At 40.7% G+C, this 22744-nt stretch overlaps 1 protein-coding gene across 1 annotated transcript; it reads left to right on the top strand.

The window, feature by feature from the left end:
• Positions 1-4822: 4822 nt before the first annotated feature.
• On the top strand, positions 4823-22506 carry HSPA4 (heat shock protein family A (Hsp70) member 4). The gene is made up of 19 exons (XM_068409684.1): positions 4823-5065; positions 8974-9031; positions 10699-10839; positions 11576-11698; positions 12153-12252; positions 12664-12797; positions 14680-14924; positions 15324-15400; positions 15695-15846; positions 16837-16943; positions 17285-17418; positions 17891-18072; positions 18490-18579; positions 19077-19229; positions 19722-19847; positions 20886-20993; positions 21309-21428; positions 21832-21993; positions 22246-22506. The coding sequence occupies exons 1-19, from the start codon at positions 4959-4961 to the stop codon at positions 22450-22452; spliced, it is 2526 nt and encodes an 841-aa protein (XP_068265785.1). The 5' UTR covers positions 4823-4958; the 3' UTR covers positions 22453-22506.
• Positions 22507-22744: the final 238 nt, after the last annotated feature.

Raw genomic sequence — 22744 nt, 5'->3', positions numbered from 1 at the left:
CCGTTGCAAATTCTTGAGAGAACTGCACTGGTGAAAACGGCTCCTGAGTAACCTTTTGTAGCACAGAGAGGTGGGATTTTCTGAGAACTGTGTTATATGGGGTATGATTCATATCAGAGTTCAGGGCAACACGATACTCCAGATACGCTCAGCTGAGGAGATTGCAAAGCCCATTTCTACTTGCCTGTCCCAGAATAGCACTATGAAGCATACATTAGATGACATGCAGTCACTATTTACAGCAGCCCAAAGAATAGCCTGTGACAGATATCTGCTAGGACTTATTTTAAGCCCATATTCGTTTTCGTGTTTGGCTGGCATTAATGAGTTACAAGACATGAGTTACTGTAAACAGTGTCTGAAGGTCCTGGGCATACACTGAGATACACCGTAGTGGCAGATTTGGAGTACCTGAGCACGTCCACTGAAATCATACAGCTATTTCACATAATAGAAATATTCAGATAATAGAAAAAGGAGGATGCTCAATCTGCCAGGCAAGGATTTATCCGTGAAGTTCTCCAGAGGAGGAAGTTTTGGGAAAGTCTGGAGGCTGCAGACTGGGAGCAGGACTGGCTGAGGCACAGATCATGTAAACCACTGAATGAAAGCAGGATGAGGATACTTTGAAGAACAGGCAAAATCACCCACAGTGTACACATTAACAGCGATGCATCACTCTTTTTCCCATTTTTTATACCCGTAGTTTTTGAGGATTAGATATTCGTAACGCCTCAGAAGACCCGTTTGCAGCTCAAAGCAGTGAAATGGTATCAAGTACATCAACAGCAAATTATTCCTTCTTTAAAAAATAGCCGTGAGTTTTAGGCCACATATTATCATTACGTTTTGAATACATTCTCTGACCCACATTTTCTTTTATATAGCAGTCGTTGATCAAATACATAACTGAATTCGGAAAGTCTTGAGCGTGTGATGCAATTATGAAACAAACCCCGTCTTTGAAGTTAATTGAAACAAACCTGCACGCCCTAGGCATGCTTCTTAAGCATCCACAGAGGATCACAGCAAAGTTTCCTGCCTCTGTGTCAGATTGAAGGGTTTGTATCTGTTGGCCAGGCAGGGAAGGTGGAGCAGCAGAGTCAGTGGGGCATTTGGCTGGGCGACAGCAGGACAGGCACACGCGTCCGTGTCCTTCCAGGGACCAGGTCAAACGGCCCCCGACTGAACGCGGCAGTCCTGTGGGGGGAGGGTATCAAACCCATACCATGGAGGATATAAAAGGTAACTAAACTTGTGTCTATTCTTTCTTTAGTGCCTTACCATTGCACTGGGGAACGGATAGAAATGCAGCTGAAGGATGTGGTTTCAAATCAGGCTGCCTATTATTCCAGATATTTTTTCTTTCTACTCTTTGTTTCTCTTTTTTTTCCCCTCTCACTTTTCACATCTTCTCCTTCCTTCTCTATGCATTTTACCCACCGCATTGGCATAGGCAGGCTTCATTTCCCAGTTTATTTTCCATGCAAACATAAGCAGTAAAGAAATTAAGACTTACCCTTTGAGTATCATTTGTCTTTAGATCACTCATCTGAGGATAACTGTCACTCTCTAATAGCAATTGTTTCAGGCTGTTACGAATTTAGCAGACAACAAACACTGCTCTATTCTGAACTCCCACCTGGAAAGATCCCTGCCACACTGGAGGCTAGAAATGTTCACCAAGGTCTGATCCCAGTGGGCATATCTATATTGGAAACTGGATTCAGATAAGACAAAGATGCTTCTGTTATTCCAATTCCTTTCCAAATGCAAAGCTTGCCAACTGTGTATAGCTGGTTGAACACACAACCTTGATCCCCCATGGGGAAGGTGAACCATATGGGAGCAGAAGAGCGAACGTTGCCCGTAGTGCTCCCCAGGCTGCGAGGCATGGAGCTGAGAAACATGCCTTGGTACTGGGCGATGGGCACAGTTTTCTGTAGGATTCCCAGTGCCCGTAGCAACGACTGTGTGTTTGTAACATGTTGAAAGTGAAGAATCTGTGGCAAAAGGAACAGCCAGTCTGGGTTCAAACAGGATTAATCAGAAAGTTATAGGAGGGGGAAAAATATCAAAAAAGCATACATAGAAAAAAATCAATAGGATCAGCTACTTATCATGCCTTCAAAAGTCAAGCACTGTCAAACTCGTAGGTAAAACCCAGTAAGTTGAGTTACCCCAACTGGTACTTTGCTGTTTCATTTAACAGTTGCTCTCTCTACTGCAAATCAGTCTTCACCAGGGAAGAAATGATAAAGCCTTATTGAAGAACATATATTACCAGAGTTCAGGATAAGCTATGTGTCTTTCAGCTGTCATCAAATCCTAATTATTTCTTGGAAATATTTATTACAGTCTTTTCATGTTTTGTCCATTGTAAGTCTCACTTTTTACAAGAAAAAACATTCAGAAGAGAGTGGGGAGAATCATAGAGTCTGTTCCACTTCAGATGACTATGTAATGAGATCTCAGGTTTTGCGTTGATTTATTTATTTTTCCCCCAGATGAGGGGTTGCATGTGCTGCTCAGACCAGTTTGGGTTGGTGGGTCCTCTGTCTCCCACCTCCCTCCCGTCCCCACGGGGAGCATCCCTGGCGAGGTCCCAGGGCCGTGTCCTAGCCCAGGGTCAGTGGTCACACACGGTGGGCAGCTGGTGGGAGCCCGTTGGGGCTCCAGGGCTCTGGGCACCCCAAGACAGATCCCCTGTGACACCAGGCTCTCGGCTCCCTGGCTCCTCCACTGGCAGGGTCTCTCCTTTTCAAAATGAAAGTGGAAAAAAAAAAATAGGAGACCAGGTGATGTTCTTTCTTGCTGTCCATTGTTCCACGGGTACGTGTTGTACAATATTCTCCATGCGGAGCAGCAGGCTGGTTTCATTCCTTGGCACCTCGCTCCACGTTCAAGGACGTCCGAGGTTAAACACTTCATAATTATTCTGTCATTAGCACCGTGATGCAATTCCCAGCCCCCCGACAGCTGCCAGAGCGGCGTCACGCAGCACGCTGCCAGGCCTGTGGGCAGGAGTCCTTCCTGCTTTAAATATTGAATTTCTCTGCCGTGTGTTTTCTGTATCAGTAAAACAAGAGGCAGTGATGTAAATACAGGGCTGGGAATTTGGAAATGTCCTGTTTATAACACATTACGTGGCCATATTTTAGGCATGTTTTATCTCAGAACTAAAAGCATTCCCAAACATTAAGTTTCACAACAGTCACGAATATAAAAGTGTCAGAATTAGGTTTGTGTTCGGGTGAATCTGCCAATCCCTTGTGCTGTCCTCCCAAAGCGCTCCCCTCGCAGAGCTCTCCCTTACCTCCTCGCTGCTGGGAGGAGCAGCACTGGGGTCAGGGTCCCACTGCCCTGTCCACCCTCAACCCGCTCCCACCACCACGGGGACTAGGGAACGTGCTGGAGCTTTGGGGGATTTTTCCTTTTTTTTTTTTTAACTTTAGGTTTTTAAGGATTCCTGATCCCTGAGAAGGACATTTCTCCAGCACGCTCACAAAGCGCTTGGTGGCCAAACGCTGCCCTGGAAAACACGATGTAGCTGCACAAATACATGATGCAATGACAGCGGCCCAAGCCTCGAAAACAGATATATTAATATAATTTTATGTGTTCATTAGAGAGCAACTGTACTGCAAATCCTACTAGATATAAAGCAATTGTATGCTAAATTTTCTTGGTGGCAGAGGTGGAACCAAACTGTCTTTTAACCACATTCTCAGACTATGAAACTATGAACCCAGCCTTGGATTTTCTTCTGGAATTTCAGAAACAATCCGAACGCGGGCAGGATCACTCGGCCCCATCGTGGTTGAACCACGGAGGTCTCCCATGTTTTACTGGAGAATTCCCACATGGAGAAAGGTTTGATGAGGACTAAACACTCGTGTGTGTGCGTGTGTATGGTTTAGACGTCGTGTTTTTACCCCTGCACCTTCTTCTTGGCATCTAGGAAAAAACAGCAAATGAGTTTAACTACTTATTGCTGTAAAAGTTGTCAGTTGTGTAAAAGACGAACGACACACAGATGCTATCACTATACCCTATAGCTAGCTACAAAACATCATCAAGGCTTCCATTAATTTTTTTAGCTCGCAAGGCTGTTAAAATAGAAAAAGATGAAAGAGATTTCATTATAATTTTGGGAGCATCAAGGTAGAATCACCAGTGTGGCCCTCTTGAATTGACAGGACACAAACCAACAATAATTACTCAGGAGGCGTTGAGGTCCTTTTCTGCAAAACCTGTGCGTGTTTCCAGAAATTGTGGTTTATATTTTTTTTTTCCTTTTAAAATCTCTTGGCGTGGTGTTTTTCTTCAAGCCCCATCTGTTACAATCAGGTGATTCGATCACAGGGGAAAATATATTAAATAATAGAGAAAGGATAAAACGATATTTTTAAAAAAAATAATTAAAGTTAAAATGGTAAATAAAATTAAATAATTAAATAAAATTTTAAAAGTTAAATAATGTTAAAAATATAAATAACATTAAATAAAACGCCCTTTCTATTTGCACTGAAAGCCACGAGCGCCCTCTTAAAGCCTCAAACCCCGAAGGAAAGAGTAACACAAAGACGTTTGCGGCGCTGTCAAGTTCTGGCTTTAAGGCTTTTTTCTCCAATTCTTATAAGGTTATTTTTGCGATGGGGGTTACGCGGGTGGCGGAGCCACCGCCGAGCATCCCCCCGCGCCCACCCGCGCAGGCCGCTGCTGAGAGGCGTGGCCCCCGCTAGCCCCGCCCACCAGGCGCATTCCCGCGCCTGCGCAGTAGCTGCCGGCTGTATTCTCGCGAGAACTCCCCTCACTCCGCGCTCCGCTCAGCGCCGGCCCGACGGGATCATTCGAGAAGTCCCCCCGCCCCGAGGAGGCAGCGCCCGCCGCCGCCGCGCATTTAAACGGGCCGAGCCGCTGCTCCTCGAAGGCATCAGCACCTTCCCGTCAGAGCGATGTCGGTGGTGGGCATCGATTTGGGTTTCCAGAGCTGTTATGTGGCCGTGGCCCGCGCCGGCGGCATCGAGACCATCGCTAATGAGTACAGCGATCGCAGCACGCCGTGAGTGGGGCTCGGGGGGGGCCGCGCCGCCTTCCCGCCGCCGCCGGGCTGGGGAGCGGGGCTGAGGCGGAGGCCTCCCGCCGCAGGGAAGGCGTCCGCTGGGCCCGGGCCTGCCCCGGCGTGGGGGGGCCGTCGCGGGGCGCTGCCGGGGAGGAAGGGAAGCGAGCCGGGGTCGGGGGGTGCGCTGCGCTTCACGCCGCGGCTGGTGGGGAGAAGCGGACTTTCTTGCTTAAAGAAAGAACCGGTATCGCGCGGCGAGCATGGAGAGATGTTGCGGATGACCCCCTGAGCTCCTTTCCCTTTTGTGTAGTACGACCAGCTTGTCCTCCCTGAGGCAGGGCTTTGCCTTTATGATTGAAAGGGTAGGGTCCGTGAATATAAGAAAAACCAACCGTATCTTTCACTGCTGGCAGTAACAAAGCTTGATTTCCTGTGAATTTATATGCAGTGTTTTGCATGCCTGATAGCATACCTGTTTGTTCTCCTGCAGTTCAAGTCCTGTGTCCCCCAGAGCAGCCGGACCGTGGAGGTGAACGCTGAGCTGGTGCTTAGCTCTGTGAACTCGCTGGCCTGCCGTTGGGTCACAGCTTAGGAAAGCTGCTTAGCAGCCTTTCCTTCAGTCTGTGTGTTTCTTTGTTCAGCAAGGGTTCTCAAAAAACTTGCACTTGTTTTGAATATTGGGCCTTTTAAGCTCTCACTTGAAGCTAGCCACCAGGTTGACAGGGGAAGTGGAATGGGAATAGATGGTACAGCATCAGACGTTTGCTTTCCTGGAAGAGGGGCTGGCTGACAGAGCAATCGGCTGGTGAACTTGGTCTTGAAGTATGTTACACTTTACAGCGTTTATAGTATATTCTAACTCAGCTTATAGCAATAAGCCTTCCAGCACACCTCTCAAGAAGAGTGTGCACTGTCTATTTTTAATAAGAAACTTCCCGAGAAGGAGAGGGAGGACTGGGATAAAATTATTCTAAGAATGAATTGCAAAATAATGGTGGAAAAGGAACTTCCAGTACATCAGACCTGGAGGGGAACTGTTTGGAAAGCTGTCCTAAAAGTGTTTGTACAGCTTACTACGTGTTGTAGTATAGCTTTATGTTAAGCAGATACTAAAATAGCTGTCTTGGTGAGGCAATTGCATTGTCTTGGCTTTTTTTTTCTTTCAGATACCTCATATCTCTTTAGAAAGACCAGGAGCATAAAATGACCTTGCTTCTCATTAGACGAAACCTCAGCTCTGTTTGCCTGTTACTGTCTCTAAGCAATGAATAAATGGAGAAGGAAGTTTTTCATTCAGTACATGTGCTAGAGTAAGGACTAGTCTCTTTAGTATTCTCAATAGTACAGAAGTTTAAAGGTTAGCTGTACTAGGAAAATATTTAATGTAAATCATTTCAAAGCAGCCTTCTAATAGCTCTGGGCATCTGACCCTCAGGGAGTTGAAGTTCTGCTTATATATATTTGAGATATGAACACAAATCTCACTCATTGGAGGAGATGAGCTATAAAAAACATCTGACACAATGCATCTTTCAGGAAATAATTCACTGAAGTGAAACTGGAAAAAAAATAGCATAACGAAAACGATAGAGGTTTTTAACAGGACTCAATCTCCAAGTGCTGTTCTGAGGGAATGCAGAAAACCATTCTGTAAGCAAACACATTTATTTAAAGAAATTCTTTATGACTTTTCAGTGTCTTGTCCTGGGAAGTGCTTAGCACCTCTTTACCGTGAGCTCTGGAGGGAGTTGTGCAAGGTGTTGTGATAGCTTTCCTCAGGAATTGGCTCATGTTCAGGGTTAAACACTATTTTATGTTTTCTGTGATGACATCCAAGTTTTGGGAAGGATTAGCAGATAGGTGTCATTGTGATCTTTTGTAGTAATAAAGTAAACCCTACTGAACACATTGTACTTAGTTCAGTGGTACAGATGACATTCTCACTGGGTCTGTTTTCAGCTCTGCGCATGGATTCTTCCAGAATCCTGTAAAACTTGAGCTTGTATATCGAAAAGCAGTGCACATGTTTGTCTTTGAATAGGACATTCTTAAAATTGAAAAGTGGTAGAAAAAAAATACAGGAAAAGAAAGTTTCATTATATACCTAAGGATGAAAGGACTTGGATTAAGTGGTTGTAACTGATCTTATGAAGCTAGCACTGACTTTCAGTGTAGAGGAGATGTGCTGTCAGAGGACAGGGGATGTCTTCCAAGGAGGTGAGAGCAGGTGGGATGGCAAGGGTGAAGTAGTGCCTGCAGGTGTGTTAAGGAAGTTCAAAGCTCTGCTTAAGTTGCTTCATTAGACCTGTGATGACCTTTACTGTGATTATATGTTTCTCCTTAAAACGCTACGGTGAGTTATTTAACTTCTAGTGAATCGCATAATAGTATAATTTGTATTTGATGAGTTAACCCTGGTTCCTGTGGTGAGCTGATTTGGGGAATGAGACTGGCTGAGAATTCTTCCTTCCTTCCCTCTTCACAGTTGGACTTACTTCTGTGCTGGGTCTGGCAGGTTTAAAGGGTTCTATAATCTAAAATAGTGGATTCGTGGTGGTTGGGGACTGATGGCTGTGAATTTAGCAGTGAAGTAGCTGGATATTTTATTTTTTTTTTTTTGTCCAGGAGAAAAGCAACAATTCATGTCCATGTCTTCCTTCCTTTCTGGAGACTGGAGTAAATTAATAACTAGCTTCCTGCTCAGGGCTCACTGGATTTTTAGCTGTGTGCTCTGCAGCTCCTGTTCCCTTAGTCTGGGCCTTGGGGTCTGCATAGCACAGAACTTCCTCACTTTTTGTTAACTCTGAATCCCTTGTTTCAAATAACAACAGATTCATTCAGAAATGTTAATTCTGTTGCAACATATGCTTTAGGGTGGGCCTTGTTTCATTTGTTAAGTCATTAATAGATTGGAAAAAGATATAAAACCAATGCAATTATACCACTCTAGTCTTTGATTCAGGTTTTGGCAGTTTCTGTTTGGAAGACCAATTCTAAACCTTATGCTGAGTTGGAATTTGTTTCTTCTGGCAGCCCCATGGCATAACCCTGCTGTAAAGCAGTTTCTTGACCTGCTGCATCGTGAGCAGCTTAATTATGTTGTTAGTATGTTGTGTGAATAGTAAAGATTTGCTTGACTAATAGCAACTATTTTCCCCCAGTAAGTTTACCTCAGTGGTATGAGGAACTTGGATTAGAGGGCTGGATTTGGTTTTGTTACAGCTTCTACAGTTTGTTGAATATGTAAATAAAGAGGCTTAACAGGACTAGGAATTTATCGTAAAAGAAGGATTTTTTTTTTTATTCTGTCTTTTTCAGAGCTGTAAGCTGTCACAAAGTAGTTGGAAGTATGATTTTTTTTCTTGTAATCTACATTATTGCAGTGAATACAGATGAAGCTTGTAAACACCAGTCTTTCTCGGCAAGTTTTGCCTTCCTGCTCTTGAAGGGTTTGCTTTAAAACTGAAAAGCTTCGTTAGCATTTGGTACAGACATGTAGGAACGATTTTCTTATCTCATTTACCTTGTGTATTGCTTCTGAACAGTTGAATGTTTCCGGTATTATTAGCAAACAACTTATCTTTGAGTGGCTTAGATAGACAGGTAATTATTGAGATAAAGAGTCTACCTAGTTATTACGGAGATGTAAAACTTGAAGTAGCGTGAACAAAGTTGGGTTTAGTGCTGTTCTGCAGTGAGGAGCCTTGTTGTTCTAACTCAGCTTAGAGTGCCTGTATCTTTCCAGAACTCACAGAACATTCCATGTGTATACTGCAGTGACCAACTTTCTTAATGGACCAAATACCGTTTAAAATATCTCTGGTCTAATTAATCAACCCTCTTTAACAAAAAGATATTCAGCGCAGTTCTACCAACGACATACTAACTGGAAATCTTTCTCCTCATAGATCATGTATAGCCTTTGGACCCAAGAATCGCTCGATTGGTGCTGCAGCTAAAAGCCAGGTGAGCGTATAGTTTGGGTAAGAGCAACTTTAGTAGTCAAAAATCAGGTTAGCAGAATGTGGTTTTCTTATCAACGAAGATAACAAATGTCTCTGAGTTGGCTTCCTCGTGTCTCCATAACTGTAATGAACAGCTGAGCTTAATTCAGCTGTTCAGCATGTAACGCTGCTTTGTCATCTCGGATAGAAATCTAAGGGTTGACAGTTGGACATAATGAAATGTACAAAAATAAAATCTTTGCCTCTTCGGAAATTCTTATAAATGCTAATTTTTCTTTTAGGTTGCAAATGTAAATTCTAAAGTTAAGCGGTAGTGTTTCATCCTACCTTGGCTTGTTTCAGTTCGTGTGCATTAAGATAGCTTTTAGTTATGTGGCTGCATTCTATAGAATTCAATTAAGTGCATAATTTTGGCAGAAAAGGGACATATTTGAGTGTAAGTATGTATTGCTTGCTTGACTCTTTGTGGTTGAATTACAATCAAAATATCTATTTTAGGTGTTCTTGCTCATACTTCGAGTTTCTGTTGGTGTAGGTAGATAAATATGGCTTAAGGACTGAGAAGAAGTTAAGCTCATTTGTCCTGCTTGTGACATCTGGGTCCTGCTGTATCATATCTTGTGTTGCTGTGAAACCCCTATAAAGCATGATTTTTTTTTTTTGAAGTCCTCTGCAGGAAGTGACTATTCAAACACTTGGTTTTTCTTAGCCTAAAATACCTAGAGATGTGTGAAGACTCACTATCTAGGATACAAAAATGACTGGACACAGCCATGTTATCCAAGAACAGAAGAACTGTACTAGAAATAAATACAGATCTTTTTCTGGAATTGAGTGTCTGCTTAGCTTAAAGAAATTCATTGATACAGAGATCCAGTAGAGATGAGGTATGTCCTGCAGAAACTAAACTTACAGAAAATCAAACCCAGGTTACTTAGGAAGTAGGCACTTGACTGAAACTGAATCACAGGTAAATGTGTTATGGTACAGTGCTTGGCTGCTTTGTCAGTTACTGTGCTCTTTTCAGTACGTGTCTTGCTCTAATATAAATTAAAGAATTAAACACGGTTACCTGCACTATGTGAAAACAAGCTGTAATGATTTTTCACTTCTCCATCTGCACTGATTTCTGCTGTTAATAAAAGACAATCTACCTCTTGTCAGTTAAGTTGACAGTATCATCTTGGGGCCCTCCTGGCTTTTTAAAGCTTCATGACAAGGTCCTTGAGCTGTTTTGTGAGAATATCTGTATGTTGACTGTCACATGCATGTGGTGAACCTGAGCTGGAGCTTACGTCAATATCCCTGTTATGTCTGTGAAATTACTGGCTGCAGCGCAGTGGAAGGTAGGGTGGTAGGAAACAGGTAAATGGGAAAGACACGTTTTAAAGTGTGTCCTACTCATACACTACGAGAATCAAATGCCTTTTTAATCAGTTTTTGATAGAATCTTGGGTCGGTTTTCCAGCATACATTTTATTTTAAATCTCAAATTCCTGTAGGTTACCTGAGCAATCAGCAGGAAGTTGCCTTCTAGCAGCTGACCTTATGCTATTAAGACACAAATAACAGAAATATTCTGTCAAGAAGCATGAGAACAAAACCGTCTTCTGTTTGAAATTCAGATGTTCTCCTGACATGTTGTATTAAAGATTTCTTTTCCTCTAGGTTATTTCAAATGCAAAGAATACAGTACAAAGTTTTAAAAGATTTCATGGTCGTGCATTCTCAGATCCCTTTGTTCAAGCTGAAAAAGCAAGCCTTGCCTATGAACTTGTCCAGCTGCCAACAGGCTCAACTGGCATCAAGGTAAGTCTGGTGTATTTGACAAAGAGCCAGAGGAGGAAACTGATAAGTTTCCTTTTATCTCTTTATTTTGAATCTGCTTGCTGTAGCTTGTGTTCCCTTGTGAAAGGAAAGCTTTCAACAGGGAATAAAAGGCTAATAATGCAGATGGTCTCTCCAGGTGTTAGGTGAGACTGATTTTAGAGTTATACAATTTTTCCACCTTGCCAAGCCAATCCCACACAAACTGTTCTAGCAGTGCTTTTACCTTCACTCCGTGGTGAATTTGGAAGACAAGCTGCTTGACCAGTGTACTTATGTAGCTGCTGTCCAGATACTTCAAGGGTGCAAGATGCCAGCTTAGCAGTTCAGGTGAAATGATAAAAATTTCTTTTTCAACAATGGCTGAACTTCTGATTTGGATTTTAGCAATAACTAATTAACTTACCTTCCTCCCTACTGTTTTGGAGGATCCTAGGCATTGTAGAGCAATTGGGACTTAAAAAAAACAAAAAAAAACCCAACCCAATCTGTGTCCAGAGCAGCTTTGTGTGTGTGAATTCTTAAATGTGCATTGCAGTGTTTGTGTTATCTTCTTGTGCTTGCTGTGCCCAAGCCAGGCTATCAGAGAGAGGGTTGTGTAGAGCTGCATTACTTTTTAAGCTTGCTTTTAGTAAAGACTGTTTGATGCATGTGTTCCTTATGTTTGTAGTGTATGGTTTTTACTGTAGTGTAATATGTACACAATTTTTATTTGAAGGCCATGTATATGGAAGAAGAAAGAAACTTTACTATTGAACAGGTGACAGGAATGCTTCTTACCAAACTAAAAGAGACAGCTGAGAATGCCCTTAAGAAGCCTGTAGTTGACTGTGTTGTTTCTGTAAGTATGTGATAGTAAATAAGTCTTACCTACTTGGTTGGTGTTGGAAACTGGAAAGATTGCAGCATTAAATTGCCTATTAAACTTGAATACTCAGGTATTTGCCTTTTCTGTTTAAAACTGAATCTTACTGACATCCATTCAAAACTAGACTTACTTCATTAATGGTAAAATGTCTTAAATGGCTGCTAATTAGCAGAATAAATAATATTTGATACTTGTCTCTAGTTCTTTGCTCCTAAAATGAGTGGCTTGTGAGAGGGAATGGAAAAAGGTTCACAAAAAGTAACTTTGTCTTCATGTAATGTTTGCTTTTTCTCAGTAGCAACTGAAATGAACACTAAATTTGAAGGATACCTCAGCTGTTCTCTGTACTAAATCTCCATGCACACTTGTAACTATTTGCTAAAAAGGCTCTTCTAAATGTTAATGAGGGCTGTCTGATCTCTTGCAGGTTCCTTGTTTCTACACAGATGCAGAAAGGAGATCTGTGATGGATGCTACACAGATTGCTGGGCTCAACTGTCTGAGACTAATAAATGAAACAACTGCAGGTAATACCTTCCTTTCCCTCCCTCACTTAATATTGTGGTTTTATTACATAAAAGGGCTTTTAATCTGTCACTGATCTATGCCCTCTGGAAGTACTGCTTGTTTTGGAAACTTCAAATAGATTAGTTGATCATAAAGTTTCTGAAGCTCTGGTCTGTTTTTTCACTGCTTTACAGAGGCATTAAGATATTTCTTGAATATCTGTTTTAATGCAGCTACTAGGAGGGGCTAATGCTGTTTAATGTTCTTCCATGTTCCTTTAGCATTGGGGATTTTGTTTAACAAGGTATCAATATCTGTAGCTTGAAAAGTAAAATGAAATACTAATGCTGTTTACTGATGTGCCATCTATTTCTTAAGGAATTACAGAACTTAATGTCCTAACTATACTCTTGACTCTTCTTTCTTTGTAGTTGCCCTTGCATATGGAATCTATAAGCAAGACCTGCCTGCCTTGGAAGAGAAGCCACGGAACGTTGTTTTTGTGGATATGGGGCATTCTGCATATCAAGTTTCTGTTTGTGCATTCAACAAAGGAAAACTGAAAGTAAACACTCTGTTATGCATCCATTTGAATTATCAGTAGAACTATTCATCAGTATATATGTGGCCTGTGACAGACAAGCTTGCCTGTCTTTGCATAAGCCTGTCCAGACAGCTCAATTCATATTCTTAAAATCACACCTTGTTTGGAGCTAGAAGTAGGGCAGGGAACTAGAGGGCTGCTGAGTGATATGCAGAGGAAGCAAACATGCCTTAATCAGCAGACTTCAGCAAAGAATAAAAAACCTGGAATAAATGATCTATTCAGAAGTTACCATATCTGACTTGGATGCTGCTTTCAAAAAATACTCTAGTTCAGTCATGAGATCTAGCATTAAAACAGGGATTCCTAGAATGGTGTAAGTGACAGTCACTGTAGTGCTCACATAAGAGTAAAAGCATTCTTAATTACTTGAAGCTGTGAATGGAAGCTAAGCAAGTTACAGTATACTTCTAAGTGTAAGTTGCCAAAGCATTACTGTTTTCTAGCAAATACTAACATGTCTTAGTTGGCTCTTCTAAGATTACAGTCTGGATTTTTGCAGTTCCAATAACTTTCCCTTAATTGGCTAGAGAAGCAAACACAAATTTTAAAGCCTGGGGTAGTGAAATGAAGAGAAAGCAAGAGTTCTGGAAATGTTAGTTTTGTTGTAGTTCTGTTTCCTCTTGTGAGGAAACATAATCCACTTTGTGTTTCTCTCAGATTTGTCTTTTAAACTTTGAAACCATAGAAGTGTTGAAGGGATGCTTTTGAGTATAGAACAGAGAGCTGGACAGCAAGGCAGTTAACAGTGTAGAGACCAAACCTAGTCTGAAAGAGTATTGAGAATAATGTGATACTTTACTGATTTCTATTCCTAAAGAAAAATAAGTTCATGATACGTTTAAGGAGTAGAATCAGCTGAGGTGGATGGGCTACAGATGTTCTTTGCAGATAATGCCTTCATCAAAAATGAGCACTTATTTGCAGGAGTTAGTAACATTTATTCTCTTCATGTTATATTTTTAGCTTGGTGTAAGCATGTTCCACCCTTCTGAGGCATCAAATATTAAACTGGGATATGATTCAAACTGACAGTGGCTAAGCAGAATTTGGAAACTCTGATGGTCTGCTTACAGTACAAGTTACTGAACAGATAGGGCAAGGCTTAGCAACACAATCTTCCTAAATTTCTTTTAAAAGTTGTCACCTCATTACAGGAAGGTTGGGTGCCCAAGGCCACTTTTTAGCATTTGAGATAGTAGATATGTTTTTCTCCTGGAGCTTGAAACAGCTGTATGTATGCACTGCAATTCTTGTGAGAGTTACTATTCACAGAGATCTAATATTTGTCTAGCTGCCAGAATTTGTCCATGGTAATTCTTTCTCCAACAGCATTTTGAACATATCTAATATTGGCTACAAAAGGCATAGGATAATCATGGTTTAGGCTTGGTAGGCTTTAAAAAAAAAAGCATCTCAGGATGTGTATGACTATTACTGCAGTTGCAATCCACATAAACGATCGGGTGCAGTGATGCAGTTGCTTAGATTGCCCTGAAATGTCAGAGAATAGCTTAATTCTTGCCAGCAGTGTCTGTGAAATGTGAAGGATGAGTAGGGGATGTAGCTTTGTGTGGGATAGGTTGGACTTCTAGACATGGCTCATCAAAAGAAACTCCTTACTGGTGATGGCAAGGGCAGGATAAAAATGGACTGTACTAGATCTTTTTTTCTGTTGTGGCTGCACCAGTATAATTCTTCATTGTAGTAATGTTGTGATACAAGCTTTCATTTAAAGTTGGACTATATTTGAAACAAAGAAATGCTTTGACATTAACTGCTAATTGGTTTCACTGAAGTAATGACAAATTATACTATTACTGAAGGGTTCAATTTTTTTAAGGTTCTTGCTACGTCATTTGATACCACACTTGGAGGCAGGAAGTTTGATGAGATGTTAGTTGAATACTTTTGTGAAGAATTTGGAAAGAAATATAAACTAGATGTAAAGTCAAAGATTCGTGCGTTGTTGAGGCTCCACCAGGAATGTGAAAAACTGAAAAAGTTGATGAGTGCTAATGCCTCTGATCTCCCGATGAATATAGAATGCTTCATGAATGACATAGATGTCTCTGGAACAATGAACAGGTAATGTTTATACCTTTACCAAGGTAAGCTTTACAGTGCCCTTCATTTGAGTTGCTTCAGTCAAGAAAGAAACTTCATATAAAGTACCAGTTCTTAGGACTGGAGGGAGGTGGGGAATGGAAGAACCACATGTGCAGGGGTGCTGCTCAAAATGATAATGTTCAGACTAGTCAGTGGGCTTGAGTTAAGAGGGAGGGCTGTGAATGTTACAAGTGTGCCTAGATTACTAGAACCAAGTTTAGGAGAATATACTAAATAAGTATAAAACTGGGACTGGGGGAGAGAAAACCCTGCAGTATGTAGTTAGAATGTTATTCTCTCAATGTTGGCATCCTGTTGTATTTGCAGTATAACTTGCTTATGGTATGCTAAAGCTTTATTTATGGCTTCTTCCAACAGAAGCAAGTTTTTAGAGATGTGTGATGGACTCCTTGCAAGAGTAGAACCACCCCTTCGCAGTGTGCTGGAGCAAGCCAGTAAGTGTGTATGCATTCTTTATTCTGCATACAGAAAAGAGACATCCATAATGCACGCTTGCTTTGGGTGTTGACAGAACTTGGACAGATGGATTTAGCGCAGCTAACAATTCCTTGCTTAGCAGTTACAAGCTTTTTGAAACTTTTTCACACAAGCTAAGGTCTGAAATTCTTATTGCTTAGAGAACAAGCTTAAAATAATGGTTGGTCTAGTAAATCTTGTTTACAATGTCAGCATATTCATGCAAAACAGAATATTTAATCTATAAAAACTAATGTCTGACTCTTTTCTAGAGTTAAAGAAGGAGGATATTCATGCAGTAGAGATAGTTGGTGGTACCACAAGAATCCCTGCTGTAAAAGAGAAGATCAGTAAATTTTTTGGCAAAGAAATCAGTACAACTTTGAATGCAGACGAGGCTGTTGCACGAGGTTGTGCGCTGCAGGTAAACAGTGCTGTTTGTCTCAGCTGTGAGTATTTTAATTGAAATTCATAAATATTTGAGACAATCCACAGGTAACATGAAAGATACTTCAGGTGTATCATAGAATGGATTTGAATAAGCTTCAGGGAAGTGGTTGGAAGGATGAGAATAGCAGCTTGAAGTGATGGCTTTGTGCTGTTTGTTTAAGCCAAATCAGTGGGTCAGTGTAGCTTGAAGTGAAACATGTGCTCTGCTGCTGCTGTGCCTGGAAACTGGGAGTCTGATAAAGCTCATATGATGATGTTTTCCCCTCCAGGCTCTTGGGGCTTAGGTTAAACAAGGGAAAAATTTTTTTACAGCACCGCTGATAAACTTGTAATATGGCAATTGCTTAATAACATGGATGGAAATGAAGGCTTAAGGTTCTTGTTAATGGAAATCTGTGTCCTGAGCTGGAATTGGTCACTGTTGAATGGCTTAAGCAGTTGTAAATACCCTGTAGTTATTAGTGCTGCTATGCAGCTTAATTTTGCTCTGATCAACATGCTTCTCTCTTTGAATATTTAATATGTGCTTACACCTCTGTTCCGTCAGTGGTATGAACTAGCTATTGGAATCTACTTAAAAAGAGAATTTTTTGTTATGGTATGCAAAAACCTGGTACAATGTCACTCTGAAAAGTAGCTTTAACTGAGGTTTTCTAACTTCTTACGTTGGCACTAAAAACGATTCAGTAGCCTAAGCATAGCAAACCAAAAAAAGATGATGACTCTAAACTAAAACTCGTGTATTTCTGTTTTCAGAGTGAACAGATTGTGACAGTTTCCTGAAAAGGAAGGGTACATATCAGCTTCCAGTGCTCATTATGCAGGTCCCAAGTCCATCAGTATTAGTCTCCCTTAATCTAGAGTAAATGTATATATTAAGCAGCATAAATAGGTACTTGCTGAATTAAATTACTATTCACCTGAAGTTTGAGTGTTTGTAATACTGCTCTTCCTGCTCTTTCAGTGTGCTATTTTATCCCCGGCTTTCAAAGTGAGAGAATTTTCTATCACAGATTTGATACCGTATCCTATTTCTTTACGATGGAATTCACCAGCAGAGGAAGGGTTAAGGTAAAAATTCAGTCGTCTTGCATGATTACTTACAGCTTAAAACTAACTGATGACAACTAGAGTAAATAAAATAACACTTTTAGAACATTGCCCATCTAACAATTAGGACTTTGATACTTTTTTCCTAAAGTTAATGACAGTAGAAAACAAAACCAAGGAGGGGTAGCAGTTTAGCACTTCCTACGTGGCTGTTGGCCTTATTTTAACCTAAAAGGTTAGGAGACTTTTGTCACTTAAATAAGCTTTTCCTTAAGCTGTAAGCATGAGTTTTCCAGATATTCTTAACTTGTTCAGTGTGGGGGATAATGCATCTGATAAAGTGCTCTGTTTTTCTTTTACAGTGACTGTGAGGTCTTTCCCAAGAACCATGCTGCTCCATTTTCTAAGGTCCTCACTTTCTACAGAAAGGAACCTTTTACTCTTGAGGCGTACTACAGTTCTCCCAAGGAGTTGCCTTACCCAGATCCTGCTATAGGTTAAGACCATTCTGTAGCTTTTAAGCTTTATTTAAGTCTTGTACATGTTTCAGGGCTTCTTTCTGTCTAATTATATAGTCAAAGTGCAACCTACTACAAATGCTGTAGGGACAGGTTTCCAAAGTCATGGACCTACAGTAAAATGAGTGGAGTAACATGAAGTTTATGGACAAATAGGCTAAATAAAGAGCATCCTGATGTTGGAGCAAACCTGAAAGGGGCATACTCAGAATTGTGCAGTCTTTTACTGTGATACAAGTAACGCCAGCTTTTACATGATACTGTAGAGGATTTCTAATAGCTGTGTGTCCTAGTATTGCTGACTAAAAAGTTGAATTGTTTCACTTGAGTAGGATTTGATATCCTCTGAGCGCATTGCAGTGATCTGTTGTCAGCAACAGTCAGGTTTTACTTTACATTCAGTGATTAAGTTAATTAAATGGTATGTTTTTTCTCTCTGGGATTGTTCAGCTCACTTCTTGGTTCAGAAGGTCACTCCTCAAACAGATGGATCCAGTTCAAAAGTGAAAGTCAAAGTCAGAGTAAATATCCATGGTATCTTCAGTGTTTCAAGTGCATCTTTAGTGGAGGTTCATAAATCTGATGAGAATGAAGAACCTATGGAAACAGATCAGCATGCAAAAGAGGAAGAGGTAATAGACTTCATTGCTGTTAGCTACTCAGAAAACTGCTTTTATGATGAAGCACAATTGGCCAAGTTCTGGGAAGGTTCTAAGACTTGTGTAAGGATTTAGTAGACATGTCCAGCAACTAAAATATGAAGATGTGATTAAATATTAATTGAAGTATGTCATTCCAGTGACAGACTTGAAACCAGGACTGTGAGGTATAGGTGAAATTCTTAATCATGGTAGGAGTGAGCTGTTAACTTGCCTAAGCAAAGACTAGAAGCTTATAATTTATGCCTTGAGACTCTACTTCAGTTTTCGTTGTGTTTCTTTTGCCTAAAGAGCATTAGATGTAAGTGAAGTGATCGGCGTAAGAACTGAAGCAATGATCTGCATATGCATTGTTCAGTATGTCAAATTGGATCTCTTTATGAATTTCAGAAGATGCAAGTAGACCAGGAAGAGCAACAGAAGACTGAAGAACAACAGCAGGCCCAGCCTGAAAATAAGGCAGAGTCTGAAGAAATGGAGGTGAGATGAACATCTGAGACTTCTGTTTGCTTACAGGATACTTTGGGAAGGTTTGTGAGAATATGTAGTATGTGAGCCTGTCTGCTGCCTTTGTCATAGCTCTGGAAGCTAAACTTTTATTTGAATATCATGGTAGTCTATACTGTGATTAGAGCTTTAGAAGTGCATAAATGGCATGGGTAATTGCAGACCTGTCAAGTGACCGAGTAATCATGGAAGAAATAATCATTTAGTTTTCAATAACTTAAATACTAGAAAAGTGTTCCATTATAAGCACCATCACCCCCATGAAGGTAGTCAGTGTGCCCAGAAAAGGTGAGTAGTTGCATTAATTATCTCTGACTTCAGCAGCCAAAGTGTCAAAATGACAGATAGTTTGTAGTTCTGATGTCAAGGTGAACTAACTCAATCATACTTTTTCTATTATAAGTCTTGAATGCTCAACTTGAACTGACTGGTGATGCTGTTTTTACTTTGAGTATATTTCTTTCATGCAGACTTCTCAGACTGACTCAAAAGACAAGAAAGTGGATCAGCCGCCTCAAGCCAAGAAGGCTAAAGTAAAGACTACTACAGTGGACCTGCCCATTGAGAACCAGTTGGTGTGGCAGATAGGGAAAGATATGCTGAACTTATTCATTGAGAACGAGGTAAACTCTTACTTGCCCAAGCTAAAAATTTCACTAGTTTATCTCCAGAAATTTTGCTGTTCGTTAAGCATGTTAAGGGTGATCAAGGAACAATGAAAAGGAAAAACAGGCAGTTTTTTCTGAGGTAGACAACAGTGCCCCATGGAGCCAAAGTAGATTATTGCTGTGAGGTGAATGCTTTAACTCTTCTTGAAGAGATCTTCTGCAGGAAAGCGAGTTCACAGGGTGACTATTTCCAAAATCAGCTGCAGTTAGAAGGTGCTTGATGGCTGCTACCATCAGGTTGAAGGTTTGTCAGCTGGAGCAAGGTTGTTCTGTCCTGGACTGGATATCCCACCAAAACCAAATTAGTTCTTATTCATGTGCTGTTTAGAATAGTTCTGTAAACCACCGTCTTTCAGAATCTTCAGTCAAACTGAAGCCTTTGCTAACAAGGTAATAAATGTTAAATAACTAGCTTTTTAGCCATCTAATTTGACAACTTGTTCACAGGGTAAAATGATAATGCAGGATAAGCTGGAGAAGGAGAGGAATGACGCCAAGAATGCAGTGGAAGAATATGTGTATGATATGAGAGACAAACTCTGCGGTATTTATGAGAAATTCGTTAGTGAAGATGTAAGTATTTCTACCTTGATTGTCGTCTAACATATTTTATTGCAATGAACAGTTGTATTTTACTAACCCTTGACCTGTATCAGATACTATGTTTACTTAAACTATATTTTCAGACTTTAAATTTGGAGAAACAGCTTTTAACTGTTCTGGCTATGAAGATAACCTTCAAAATCTGGCCCAAGCACAAGCAGATGGTACCCAGGACATACTGTGTGTTCTTTTCCAAAGCAGTTGCAGCAATTCAAATATTATCAGAGCATGTGTTTTCAGACTAAAACAGACTAGGAGCACTTGCACAATCATTTTAAGGCAGCCTATTTTATTTTGGTGCTTTATCAGTATTTAGGATTAGTTTAAGATTAAAAAAAAAGATCAAAGAACAACCCTACCTAGGAACATAATAAGTGGGGATTAGTCTGACTAAATGTGGGCACCTGTATGTGAACAGGTCATCTGAAAATCCTGTGGTATTATTCATTAGCTTTCCCTGGTGCACTAAAAGGGCTTGGTGTGTAATTAATGTAATTGTCAGTTGGATGACAACATTAGTCAGATGAATCACTCTGAACTCTTGACTAGGTCTCCGTTGATTATAGTGGCAGCCTTGCCAGCAGGGTGCCTGCAGGGCCTGGGTACCTACATCAGAGCTAAGCTTGGGACAAGTCCAGTGAGATTCATGACACCTTTGCTGAAGAGAAGTTTCACTCTGTTCTCAGACTTGCTCTTATAGTGATGATGAAAATGTGAAGGGGGGGGGGGGGGGGGGGGGGGGAAGTAAGGAAAACCCAGGCTTTTATGTGATGATATTGATCTAAGCTGTAGGCATCATAGATGGTTCTTCCTTAGGCCTGGTCTCCACCACAAAGCCATACTGAAGAATATTTTATTTTATTTTATTTCTTAATTTTCACTAAAGAGTGTCAGACAGAGCTGTTTACATTCTAAACATGTAACTCTTCCAGAAAGGTTCCAAGTATCATTTAATACTATCTACTGTCTAACAGAATTCTCTCCCCTATTTTGTGTGGATTGCTTCAGGATCGAAATAGTTTCACCCTGAAGCTGGAAGATACAGAAAATTGGCTTTATGAAGATGGTGAAGACCAACCCAAACAAGTTTACATTGATAAATTGACAGAATTGAAAGTAAGTGGCTCTTACATTCCCGTTGGAATTTACTGAATCTAGAGAACTTTGCTCAGCTGGGGAGCTGTCCTAGCTGTGCAGATTCAGAGATCAGCACTGGTAACAAACTACTTAGTTTGCTTATTAAGTATATGAGGAGGAGATCTCCAGTGGACCTGAAATGATACAGGGTTGAGGGATACTCAGTCTTTCCTCTAAGTGGAGGGAAGAGTAAAAGTTCCAAGGAGTTCAGAAATGTTGATGTACCCTGTTAAATCTTGCAGGCTCCTACTGTGGTGCTGCATGGTGGGTGATATGTGTTGAACTTTGTTTCAGACTCTGGGTCAACCTATTCAGGCAAGATTTCAAGAATCGGAGGAAAGACCAAAAGCATTTGAAGACTTAGGGAAGCAAATTCAACAGTACATGAAAACTGTTCATGCATTCAAAGCAAAGGTATTTCCATACTTAATTTCTGGCAAGTGCAAGGAAGTGGTACAAATATTTTTCTGAATTTTAAGTAAGCTCCTTTAAGCAAAAAACTGGTGCAACCTTCTGGCTGGCTTCTGAGTTCTTGGTATTTACTATACTTTCAGAAGTAGATGTTGTCTTGAAAATCCGACAGTCTTTTTTTTAAGCAGGTGTTGATTTCCTTATGGAAGGAAAACACCAGCACCAGTAGAACTTCAGTTCTCTGATTACAGAGCTGTGGCTGATCAGCTTCATTGCTCTGCCACCTAGAACAGCCTTCTGGCTAAATGGTCTTTCTAGTATTTTGAAGCTAAAAGTTTGAAGAAATAAGTGTGCAATTTAGCTGTTTAAAACATTTGCACAGCTACTACTAATTTGGCTGTTTCAGGATGAACAGTATGACCATCTAGATGAAGCAGATGTAGCAAAAGTGGAGAAGAGTGCAAATGAAGCAATGGAGTGGATGAACAATAAACTTAACCTTCAAAACAAGCGAAGTCTTACTTTGGACCCAGTTATAAAAGCTAAAGACATACAAGCTAAAACTAAAGTAAGTCTTTCTCCATAATTCACTGGATTTCCATGAATCTTTCTGTTTCCTGGTCTAGTTGTTTGTGCTCAGAGGAAAACTCTGAGGTGAGAAATCTGTGATAGAAGGACAGTGATTGGGTATTAACCTGTTAAACACGCATTGGGGAACATCAGCCCTCAACTTGAATATCCATCTGGTGGTGTCAAAAGTTAAAGTACACCTGCTGGTAAATAAAAACATTTCTAACTGGTTTATTTCTCTGTTTTCTAGGAATTGACAAGTACTTGTAATCCTATAGTCACAAAACCCAAACCTAAAGTTGAACTCCCAAAGGAGGAGCAGAAACCAGCTGAACCCAACGGACCAGTGGAAGGCCAGGGAGAAGCCGAGAGCGCGTCCCAGGCTGCTGAACCGAGCGCTGCTGCTGCTGCCCCCACGGCCCCCGAGAAGAAGCTTCCTGAGATGGACATTGACTGAATTTCAGCACTTGTTTATATTATTGCAAACTACAATAAAGCTTTAAGTTGTCAACTTTGTATGTTCTGAATACAAAGCGAAGCAAGTGAATACCACAGCACTCTTAGTAACTTCTGGAGAGGTTTGGTCAATGCATCAAGTCGGAACCCTTAGGTAGCTAACGACTCAAATACACAGGATTTCTTGCCATTAGCGTTGTATTTAGAAGTTTGGGTATTCTTGCTAGACCTCCAGAAACAGCCATAAGCTGATTCTCCATTTTTAAGGGCCAGTGTGAGCCCATCTTATTTTA

The sequence above is a fragment of the Nyctibius grandis genome, chromosome 10 (assembly GCF_013368605.1).
Source record: "Nyctibius grandis isolate bNycGra1 chromosome 10, bNycGra1.pri, whole genome shotgun sequence".
Classification (NCBI taxonomy): domain Eukaryota; kingdom Metazoa; phylum Chordata; class Aves; order Nyctibiiformes; family Nyctibiidae; genus Nyctibius; species Nyctibius grandis.
The sequence above is the reverse complement of the archived record's forward strand: the minus strand, read 5'-3'. Positions and strand labels throughout refer to the sequence as shown.